The sequence below is a fragment of the Panulirus ornatus genome, chromosome 52 (assembly GCF_036320965.1).
Source record: "Panulirus ornatus isolate Po-2019 chromosome 52, ASM3632096v1, whole genome shotgun sequence".
NCBI classification, from domain to species: domain Eukaryota; kingdom Metazoa; phylum Arthropoda; class Malacostraca; order Decapoda; family Palinuridae; genus Panulirus; species Panulirus ornatus.
The window spans coordinates 13884779-13897504 of NC_092275.1; the positions used below are offsets into that span (position 1 = coordinate 13884779).

The 12726-nt window shown below is 41.1% G+C and overlaps 1 protein-coding gene across 3 annotated transcripts in view; it reads right to left on the bottom strand.

The window, feature by feature from the left end:
* The window catches only part of LOC139765085 (ubiquitin carboxyl-terminal hydrolase 24-like), a 255707-nt gene that overhangs the window by 212609 nt on the left and 30372 nt on the right, over positions 1-12726 (bottom strand). For all 3 annotated transcript variants that reach the window (XM_071692247.1, XM_071692245.1, XM_071692246.1), the window contains exons 2-3: positions 10269-10422; positions 7026-7240 (exon numbers count right to left, since the gene is read on the bottom strand). In XM_071692247.1, coding sequence (XP_071548348.1) covers positions 7026-7240; positions 10269-10422 — 369 coding nt within the window. The remainder of the gene's footprint in view (positions 1-7025; positions 7241-10268; positions 10423-12726) is intronic.

Consider the following 12726-nt stretch of genomic DNA (forward strand, 5'->3'; position numbering starts at 1 on the left):
TATGACCTATAGCATTAGATTTTCTTCCTCTTACAGGAAGAAGTCTCCATCTCCTCATGAGGAATCTAAAGCCATGACTGGCTGTTGACATAAACAGTATACTGCCATCTTAGTGGGTAATGAAATCTTACTGTCCAAAGGTCAAGGGGGTCTGCTTTTTCATTTATCTGATGCATATATTTGTGTATAATGAGTGATAAAAATACTTTAGAAAATACTTGAGAATTTCTATTTATCATTATCAATAGGGCAAAGTATGATAGCAAATGAAGTGAGGGGAGTGGGTGAGGAATGGGACATATTTAAGGATGCAGTGATGGCATATGCAAGTGGTGAATGTGGCATGAGAAAGGAGGGAGGTGGGCAGATTAGAAAGGGGAAAAGATGAGTGAGCCAGCATTGAGCAAACGTTTAACATAATCACTATGATTATGAATTTACCCTATTATTGTTCTATTTTCCACAAATGATACAAAGAAGTTGTGTGAATGTCAGCTCCATGAAGTTCAGCTCAGCTGATTTCAATGTAAATAAAGTTTTAAGGACATTCTCCTAGAACCTTCGCCCCCTCCCCCAACCTGCGACTCACTTCTGCTTTCATGGTTCCATCCACTGCTAAATCCACTCCTAGATATCTAAAACACTTCACCTCCTCCAGTCTTTCTCCATTCTAACTTACCTCCCAATTAACTTGTCCCTCAACCCTACTGAACCTAATAACCTTACTCTTATTCACATCAACTCTCAGTTTTCTTCTTTCACATACCAAATTCAGTCACCAACTTCGGCAGTTTCTCACCCAAATCAGCCACCAGCACTGTATCATCAGCGAACAACAACTGACTCACTTCCCAAGCTCTCTCATCCACAACAGGATGCATACATGCCCCTTTCTCCAAATATATGTATATGTGAAGCATCTGGGGTAAACCATGGAAAGCTCTGTCGGGCCTGGATGTGGAAAGGGAGCTGTGGTTTTGGTGCATTATTACATGACAGCTAGAGACTGAGTGTGAAAGAATGTGGCCTTTGTTGTCTTTTCCTAGCACTACCTCACACACATGAGGGGGAAGGGGTTTGTTATTTCATGTGTGGCGAGGTGGCGATGGGAATGAATAAAGGCAGACAGTACGAATTATGTACATGTGTATATATGTATTTGTGTGTGTATATATATATGTATACATTGAGATGTATAGGTATACTTGCGTGTGTGGACGTGTATGTATATACATGTGTATGTGGGTGGGTTGGGCCATTCTTTTGTCTGTTTCCTTGCGCTACCTCGCTAACACGGGAGACTGTGACAAAGCCAAAAAAAAAAAAATAATAATAATGATAATGTATACATATGGGGTAAACCATGGAAAGTTTTGTGGGGCCTGGATGTGGAATGGAAGCTGTGGTTTCGGTGCATTATACATGACAGCTAGAGACTGAGTGTGAACAAATGTGGCCTTAGTTGTCTTTTCCTAGCGCTACCTCGTGCACATGCGGGGGGGGGGGTCATTTCATGTGTGGCGGGGTGGCGACGGGAATGAATAAGGGCAGACTGTATGAATCATGTTCATGCGTATATATGTATATGTCTGTGTGTGTATATATATGTATAGGTTGAGATGTATAGGTATGTATATGTGTGTGTGTGGAAGTGTATGTATATACATGTGTATGTGGATGGGTTGGGCCATTCTTTTGTCTCTTTCTTTGCGCTGCCTTGCCAATGCAGGAGACAGCAACAAAGTATTATTATTTTTTTTTTTTATTTTGCTCTGTCGCTGTCTCCCGCACTTGTGAGGTAGCGCAAGGGAACAGAAGAAAGAAATGGCCCAACCCACCCCCATACACATGTATATACATACACGTCCACACATGCAAATATACATACCTATACATCTCAATGTACACATATATATACACACACAGACACATACATATATACCCATGCACACAATTCACACTGTCTGCCTTTATTCATTCCCATCGCCACCTCGCCACACATGGAATACCATCCCCCTCCCCCTCATGTGTGCAAGGTAGCACTAGGAAAAGATAACAAAGGCCCCATTCGTTCACACTCATTCTCCAGCTGTCATGCAATAATGCCCGAAACCACAGCTCCCTTTCCACATCCAGGCCCCAAACAACTTTCCATGGTTTACCCCAGACGCTTTACATGCCCTGATTCAATCCACTGACAGCACGTCAATCCCGGTATACCACATCGATCCAATTCACTCTATTCCTTGCCCGCCTTTCACCCTCCTGCATGTTCAGGCCCTGATCACTCAAAATCTTTTTCACTCCATCTTTCCACCTCCAATTTGGTCTCCCACTTCTCCTCGTTCCCTCCACCTCCGACACATATATCCTCTTGGTCAATCTTTCCTCACTCATTCTCTCCATGTGCCCAAACCACTTCAAAACACCCTCTTCTGCTCTCTCAACCACGCTCTTTTTATTTCCACACATCTCTCTTACCCTTACATTACTTACTCGATCAAACCACCTCACACCACACATTGTCCTTAAACATCTCATTTCCAGCACATCCATCCTCCTGCGCACAACTCTATCCATAGCCCACGCCTCGCAACCATACAACATTGTTGGAACCACTATTCCTTCAAACATACCCATTTTTGCTTTCGGAGATAATGTTCTCGACTTCCACACATTCTTCAATGCTCCCAGGATTTTCGCCCCCTCCCCCACCCTATGATTCACTTCCACTTCCATGGTTCCATCCGCTGCCAGATCCACTCCCAGATATCTAAAACACTTTACTTCCTCCAGTTTTTCTCCATTCAAACTTACCTCCCAATTGACTTGACCCTCAACCCTACTGTACCTAATAACCTAATAACCAACAAAGTATAAATATATACATACATATTGATGTGCTGTCAATGGATCGAACAAGGGCATGTGAAATGTCTGGGGTAAACCATGGAAAGCTTTGTGGGGCCTGGATTTGGAAAGGGAGCTGTGGTTTCAGTGCATCATACATAACAGCTAGAGACTGACTGTGAACGAATGTGGCCTTTGTTGTCCTTTCCTAGTGATATGTCACATGCTTGGGGGGGAGGGGGTTGTCATTTTCATGTGTGGCAGGGTGGCGACAGGAATGAATAAAGGCAGCAAGTATATATGTGTATATATGTGTATGTCTGTATATGTATATATATGTGTATGTTGAAATATATGGGTATGTATAAGTGCATGTGGGGATGTGTATGTGGGTGGGTTGGGCCATTCTTTCGTCTGTTTCCTTGCACTACCTCGCTAACGCGGGAGACAGTGACAAAAGTACAATAAATGTTCTATATTTATTCTATCATACACACATAAACGCCTATACACACACATATACATTTATATACATATATCAACTTCAGTGAAGGGCGCAAATGGGGAGGCGATAACAAGTAGTGGTGATGTGAGAAGGAGATGGAGTGAGTATTTTGAAGGTTTGTTGAATGTGTTTGATGACAGAGTGGCAGATATAGGGTGTTTTGGTCGAGGTGGTGTGCAAAGTGAGAGGGTTAGGGAAAATGATTTGGTAAACAGAGAAGAGGTAGTAAAAGCTTTGCGGAAGATGAAAGCCGGCAAGGCAGCAGGTTTGGATGGTATTGCAGTGGAATTTATTAAAAAAGGGGGTGACTGTATTATTGACTGGTTGGTAAGGTTATTTAATGTATGTATGACTCATGGTGAGGTGCCTGAGGATTGGCGGAATGTGCCATTGTACAAAGGCAAAGGGGATAAGAGTGAGTGCTCAAATTACAGAGGTATAAGTTTGTTGAGTATTCCTGGTAAATTATATGGGAGGGTATTGATTGAGAGGGTGAAGGCATGTACAGAGCATCAGATTGGGGAAGAGCAGTGTGGTTTCAGAAGTGGTAGAGGATGTGTGGATCAGGTGTTTGCTTTGAAGAATGTATGTGCGAAATACTTAGAAAAGCAAATGGTTTTGTTTGTAGCCTTTATGGATCTGGAGAAGGCATATGATAGAGTTGATAGAGATGCTCTGTGGAAGGTATTAAGAATATATGGTGTGGGAGGCAAGTTGTTAGAAGCAGTGAAAAGTTTTTATCGAGGATGTAAGGCATGTGTACGTGTAGGAAGAGAGGAAAGTGATTGGTTCTCAGTGAATGTAGGTTTGCGGCAGGGGTGTGTGATGTCTCCATAGTTGTTTAATTTGTTTATGGATGGGGTTGTTAGGGAGGTGAATGCAAGAGTTTTGGAAAGAGGGGCAAGTATGAAGTCTGTTGGGGATGAGAGAGCTTGGGAAGTGAGTCAGTTGTTGTTCGCTGATGATACAGCGCTGGTGGCTGATTCATGTGAGAAAGTGCAGAAGCTGGTGACTGAGTTTGGTAAAGTGTGTGAAAGAAGAAAGTTAAGAGTAAATGTGAATAAGAGCAAGGTTATTAGGTACAGTAGGGTTGAGGGTCAAGTCAATTGGGAGGTAAGTTTGAATGGAGAAAAACTGGAGGAAGTAAAGTGTTTTAGATATCTGGGAGTGGATCTGGCAGCGGATGGAACCATGGAAGCGGAAGTGGATCATAGGGTGGGGGAGGGGGCGAAAATTCTGGGAGCCTTGAAGAATGTGTGGAAGCCGAGAACATTATCTCCGAAAGCAAAAATGGGTATGTTTCAAGGAATAGTGGTTCCAACAATGTTGTATGGTTGCGAGGCGTGGGCTATGGATAGAGTTGTGCGCAGGAGGATGGATGTGCTGGAAATGAGATGTTTGAGGACAATGTGCGGTGTGAGGTGGTTTGATCGAGTAAGTAACGTAAGGGTAAGAGAGATGTGTGGAAATAAAAAGAGCGTGGTTGAGAGAGCAGAAGAGGGTGTTTTGAAATGGTTTGGGCACATGGAGAGAATGAGCGAGGAAAGATTGACCAAGAGGATATATGTGTCGGAGGTGGAGGGAACGAGGAGAAGTGGGAGACCAAATTGGAGGTGGAAAGATGGAGTGAAAAAGATTTTGTGTGATCGGGGCCTGAACATGCAGGAGGGTGAAAGGAGGGCACGGAATAGAGTGAATTGGATCGATGTGGTATACCGGGGTTGACGTGCTGTCAGTGGATTGAATCAAGGCATGTGAAGCGTCTGGGGTAAACCATGGAAAGCTGTGTAGGTATGTATATTTGCGTGTGTGGACGTATGTATATACATGTGTATGGGGGTGGGTTGGGCCATTTCTTTCGTCTGTTTCCTTGCGCTACCTCGCAAACGCAGGAGACAGCGGCAAAAAAAAAGAAAAAAAAAAAAATCAACATATACACATATACATACACATACAGACATGTACATATATACACATGTAAATATTCATACTTGCTTGCCTTCATCCATTCCTGGTGCTACCTAACCCCACAGAAAACAGTATCACTACCCCTGGGGGAAGGAAAGAAAGAATACTTCCTACGTATTACCTGCATGTCGTAGAAGGTGACTATGAGGGAAGGGAGCGGAGGGCTGGAAATCCTCCCATCCAGTTTTAACTTTTCCTAAAGAAGGAACAGAGAAGGGAGCCAAGAGAGAATTCCTCTTATGTTCAGTCCTCTGTTCTTAATGCTACCTCGCTAATGTGGGAAATGGTGAATATGTATATAAAAAAATCTATTCATTATACTTAATCGCCATTTCTCACATCAGCAAGGTAATACCAGGAAACAGACATAGAAAAAATGGCCCATCCACTCATATACACATATATATACATAACTGCCCATTTATATGCATTTTTATTTTGCTTTGTCGCTGTCTCCCGCGTTTGCGAGGTAGCGCAAGGAAACAGACGAAAGAAATGGCCCAACCCACCCCCATACACATGTATATACATACACGTCCACACACGCAAATATACATACCTATACATCTCAATGTACACATATATATATACACACACAGACACATACATATATACCCATGCACACAATTCACACTGTCTGCCTTTATTCGTTCCCATCGCCACCTCGCCACACATGGAATACCATCCCCCTCCCCCCTCATGTGTGCGAGGTAGCACTAGGAAAAGACAACAAAGGCCCCATTCGTTCACACTCTAGCTGTCATGCAATAATGCCAGAAACCACAGCTCCCTTTCCACATCCAGGCCCCACACAACTTTCCATGGTTTACCCCAGACGCTTCACATGCCCTGATTCAATCCACTGACAGCATGTCAACCCCAGTATACCACATCGATCCAATTCACTCTATTCCTTGCACACCTTTCACCCTCCTGCATGTTCAGGCCCTGATCACACAAAATCTTTTTCACTCCATCTTTCCACCTCCAATTTGGTCTCCCACTTCTCCTCTTTCCCTCCACCTCCGACACATATATCCTCTTGGTCAATCTTTCCCCACTCATTCTCTCCATGTGCCCAAACCATTTCAAAACACCCTCTTCTGCTCTCTCAACCACGCTCTTTTTATTTCCACACATCTCTCTTACCCTTACATTACTTACTCGATCAAACCACCTCACACCACACACTGTCCTCAAACATCTCATTTTCAGCACATCCATCCTCCTGCACACAACTCTATCCATAGCCCACGCCTCGCAACCATACAACATTGTTGGAACCACTATTCCTTCAAACATACCCATTTTTGCTTTCTGAGATAATGTTCTCGACTTCCACACATTCTTCAAGGCTCCCATACACATACATATATCAACATAAACATAAATACACATACACAGACATATGCATATATACACATGTACATATTCACACTTGCTTCCCTTCATCCATTCCTGGCACTACCCCGTCCCATAGGAAACAGCACTGAAGACAAATACTAGTATCAATGTATTTTTTGATCATAGTTCTCTTCAGGAGGTCTTTGCTAATACATAAATTAGAAATTACTCCAACGATTACAAACAAAATAGGGGAATTGAGAGAGAAAAAAATCACCTGAGTGACCCATGCAGCTGGTATGGTATGAGCAAGTGTTAATGATATTAGTTTGAACAAGAGAAACTCAAACTAGCTTACCAATGCATAGACATTCTTCAGCAAAGCCTCTGGAACTGGCCCATGCTTAAGTCTTGCAATGACGAGGTTTGTGAGTAAGTCAAGCATGTTAAACACGCCCTCTTGGATTTCTAAACCCCATTTTCGAACAGCTCCATTTGCCAGGAGCTTGTGAAAACATTCAGGAAGGCACCGATCCATGAAATGTTGACATGATTCATCTGCATCACAAAGACCTGAGAGAATAGCAAAAAGATATATTTACTATTATCATTATTATAATCATCATCATTATACTTAATCGCTGTTGCCGTGTCAGCAAGGTAGTGCCAGGAAAAAGACGAAGAATGCCCCATCCACTCATATACACATATGTATATAAATAAATGCCCATACACACACATATACATACACATACAGACATACATATATACACATGTACATATTCATACTTGCTCACCTTCATCCTGGCACTACCCCGACCCACAGGAAACAGCATCACCACCCCCTGCTTCAGCGAGGTAGCACCAGGAAAACAGACAAAAAAGGCCACATTTGTTCACACTCAGTCTCTAGCTGTCATGTGTAATGGACTGAAACCACACCTCCCTATCCACATCAAGGCACCACAGACCTTTCCATGGCTTACCCCAGACATTTCACATGCCCTTGTTCAGTCCTTTGACAGCACGTCAACCCAAGTATACCACATCAATCCAATTCACTCTACTCCTTGCACACCTCTCACACTCCTGTATGTTCAGGACCCAACTGCTCAAAATCTTTTTCATTACATCCTTCCACCTCCAATCTGGTCTTCCGCTTCTCCTTGTTCCCTTCACATGTGAAATATATATCCTCTTTGTCAATCTTTCCTCACTCATTCTCTTCATATGTCCAAACCATTCAACACACCCTCTTCTGCTCTCGCAACCACACTCTTTTTATTTCCATGCATCTCCCTTACCCTTTCATTACTTTCTCGATCAAACCACCTCACACCACATATTGTCCTCAAACATCCACCCTCCTCTGTACAACCCTATCTATAGCCCATGCCTCACAACCATGTAACATTACTGGAACTACTATTCCTTCAAACACACCCATTTTTGCTCTCCAAGAAGACGTTCTCTCCTTCCACACATTCTTCATCGCTCCCAGAACCTTTGCTCTTTCCCCTACCCTATGACTCACTTCTGCTTCCATGGTTCCATCCGCTGCTAAGTCCACTCTTAGGTATCTAAAACACTTCACTTCCTCCAATTTTTCTTTATTCAAACTTACATCACAATTAACTTGTCCCTCAACCCTACTGAACCTAATAACCTTGCCCTTATTAACATTTACTCTCAACTCTCTCCTTGGCACATTTTCTACTGCAAGTACTCACACAGCAGTGAATTTTGATCATATAAAAAGGAGGCTTGGTACATGTAGGTTCCTCAAGGAACAGTGAAATTGCATATAGTGATCCCACAAAAATTGAGGGATGGGTATACATGATGGAATCACTATGAGTTTCTGTGAAAAATCCATATCAACAAATTTCCTCCTAACTCAGTCTTAAACACTATCCTTACAAACATGCATCCATCTGAAACCACATTTCCCAGACATATGTGAGTTACATTTTCTCATCCATGCTCTGGACACTACCCATTTCTACAACAATATACACACCAATTCAACATATCACAGCACCCTTCATGCCCATTATGTAACCACCACAATGAAGACACTAAACAGTTACTACTCATATACAATGCATTCTCCCTACACTACCCATCTCTATAACACTGCACAGACTGATTTAACATATCACAGTACCCTTCATCTCCATGATGTAACCACAACAATGAAGACACTAAACAGTTATCACTCAGATACACTGCATTCTCCCCACATAAACACACACAACATCACTACAACTTATGACCTGTGGTTCTGCCTAGGGACATGTTTCCTGAGTACTAAGGCAAAGACATATAAGGTATGTAAGCAAACTAAAAGTATGACCAAATCACATATAAATAGCCAAGAAGAAGGAAAAAAGGATACCGATCAATGAGACAAGAGAAGGCAGTCTCAGAAGTCCATTCCGTGCCTTAATCAAGACAATTATATATTTTGGGGAGCCAAGAGTGAGTATGTTAATGATGTCATCTCTGTGTCTCTCTAATTGACCAAAGGCAGGTGTGATGTAAGTAGACTGCCACTACCATGGCTGGGTGGATAGCAAAGTATGAGGAATGCCAGAGGTTCCTCACTACAGAGAGAGAGTGATGGAAAGTCTTAACCCTGTTTTTCAATGAGAATATCCTAAAGAATCTTTTATGCTTGAGAGACTGACCAAAGAGGAGAGTACTTTTAAATTCCAAGTCCGCATCAGAGGTAGATTATTATATAAGACTTAGTATATGCATATAACCCGGAGGAAAATGAAACACAACTAGTTCGCACGTGCACTTTTGTGCAATTGGGAACTTATCGTGTTTCATTTTCCTCCTGGTTATATGCATATACTAGATAACACACACCACTGATCTCTTGCAATAAGACTCAGTTGATCAGTAAAAAGCATGAAAACTACACAAATAATTTTGTGTCTTTCATGTTACAGAAATAAACATATAAGAATAACAGAAGGCACTGAATTCTAAACACACACCCACTTATATTCAGGATTATGTATAGCACAACCTCTTTTTATGCATTGCTGGTATCGATATGCTGTATGCATGAATAAAAATCTGCTTGTAGGAAAGCACATCTACTATGTATCTATTTGCAGTACCTCTAGTATAACCTTACACAATTTCTACTTATCATACATATGCTTTAACTTTTGAGGTAAAATAATGTAAAATCATGAAGTATAACATTTCTTGGTAACCACCCTTACAGCTGTACTTTATATGATTTCCAGTCACTCAGTGTTTATTGGCATTATGAGAGCACTGTTTAAATTTTTCAGCCGAATACAAATGTACAAATATTGTACAGCACACTAGTTGTCATGATACATGTATATGTTCATGCAATGTACATTACCAAAAACATGCATATTTTTACATACGAAAATATACTTATAATACAATCAAACTTACAGCTTATTCTCAAAGTAGGCTAAAACATGGTCTTCAAGTATTATGTTTGGTTTATACAAAGAAATTTAAAATAAAAGTGTGATATTTTCCAGTGCTGACCAGAACATCCATGTGTTTTAAAACAATTTCTGTGTTTTGGTGTTTCATGAGTTACCTTCTTCAGCTAATCTTGCTGCAGCAATCAAGCACTTGCCAAGGGACTCATCTCTTTTGTATGGTATAGACCAGGTGTCAGTAAATACTCTGCCCTCAAGTTCATACAGGTTCGTTGTAGGAAACTCCATACTGCTGCCAATGTCACCAGCAACCTGATAAATACCAAAAATGCCTGAGTATATACTAGTATATATTCAATCAAGGGTAATTCATTAAGCAAAAAATATAAATAACAATTGTTATCAACACCAAAATATCAGATGAGATCTTGGGTTAGTTCATGCTCCATACAGCATGAATGGGAAATTTTGATTGTTAAGAGCTTATTTAATGGAAGGAATGCATGTATAGGAGAAAGTGGCAATATAAAAAAAAGTCTGAGGTCTGACATAAATGAGGGATGCACCAAGTATGCATAATGTAATTACCTATTTGTATTGCATCTCTTGAACATTCTCTACTATCATATAACTTTTTAAATTTATGCATGCTGTCAGCATCAATCATGTCCTCAGTCATTGTATTCCTTTCACCCACCACACCTATACTATAAAGGAACTTCTTTACATTTATTTTCATAAAATTCTAAGGTTAGGACCCAACATGAATTTAGAAGCCTCATCACAGAAGGTTGCATGAAGCTCATGAGGTTACAGAGGGTCTTTTCAAGGGTAAAGGTCATTAGTAAAGGACCAAATGTTGAGAAAAATATCCTTTATGATTGGTTGGGTCAAAAAACTCGTCTCGATATTTTTTCTGTGGTCAGTAAAGCAGCTGGTATATGTGAGGTAAGGCCAGGTCAGTGGATTAACATCAGGTACTTGAGATTAAGCCTCTGGTGATCCAAAACTCAATCTAATGACAGGTTTTGACAAACCATACTCTAAGATCAGCTGCACAGTTTCATTTTACACCTGAACTTAGACTACAGAGGATGTGTGACTGCCATCAATACTAACAATGCAGATATACATATATATATATATATATATATATATATATATATATATATATATATATATATATATATATATATATATATATATATATCCCTGGGGATAGGGGATTAAGAATACTTCCCACGTATTCCCTGCGTGTCGTAGAAGGCGACTAAAAGGGGAGGGAGCGGGGGGCTGGAAATCCTCCCCTCTCGTTTTTTTTTTTAAATTTTCCAAAAGAAGGAACAGAGGGGGCCAGTTGAGGATATTCCAAAAAAGGCCCAGTCCTCTGTTCTTAGCGCTACCTCGCTAACGCGGGAAATGGCGAATAGTTTAAAAGAAAAGAATATATATATATATATATATATATATATCTTCTCTTTCACTAATACTCTTACTTCTTCATCCCAGAGAGAGGCATTTGGACGATTTTTGCAGGGAAAAAATGCAATTGAGTGGGAGAAGTATAAAAGAAAGAGACAGGAGGTCAAGAGAAAGGTGCAAGAGGTGAAAAAAAGGGCAAATGAGAGTTGGGGTGAGAGACTATCAGTAAATTTTAGGGAGAATAAAAAGATGTTCTGGAAGGAGGTAAATAGGGTGCGTAAGACAAGGGAGCAAATGGGAACTTCAGTGAAGGGCGTAAATGGGGAGGTGATAACAAGTAGTGGTGATGTGAGAAGGAGATGGAATGAGTATTTTGAAGGTTTGTTGAATGTGTCTGATGACAGAGTGGCAGATATAGGATGTTTGGGTCGAGGTGGTGTGCAAAGTGAGAGGGTTAGGGAAAATGATTTGGTAAACAGAGAAGAGGTAGTAAAAGCTTTGCGGAAGATGAAAGCCGGCAAGGCAGCAGGTTTGGATGGTATTGCAGTGGAATTTAATAAAAAAGGGGGTGACTGTATTATTGACTGGTTGGTAAGGTTATTTAATGTATGTATGACTCATGGTGAGGTGCCTGAGGATTGGCGGAATGCGTGCATAGTGCCATTGTACAAAGGCAAAGGGGATAAGAGTGAGTGCTCAAATTACAGAGGTATAAGTTTGTTGAGTATTCCTGGTAAATTATATGGGAGAGTATTGATTGAGAGGGTGAAGGCATGTACAGAGCATCAGATTGGGGAAGAGCAGTGTGGTTTCAGAAGTGGTAGAGGATGTGTGGATCAGGTGTTTGCTTTGAAGAATGTATGTGAGAAATACTTAGAAAAGCAAATGGATTTGTATGTAGCATTTATGGATCTGGAGAAGGCATATGATAGAGTTGATAGAGATGCTCTGTGGAAGGTATTAAGAATATATGGTGTGGGAGGCAAGTTGTTAGAAGCAGTGAAAAGTTTTTATCGAGGATGTAAGGCATGTGTACGTGTAGGAAGAGAGGAAAGTGATTGGTTCTCAGTGAATGTTGGTTTGCGGCAGGGGTGTGTGATGTCTCCATGGTTGTTTAATTTGTTTATGGATGGGGTTGTTAGGGAGGTAAATGCAAGAGTCTTGGAAAGAGGGGCAAGTATGAAGTCTGTTGGG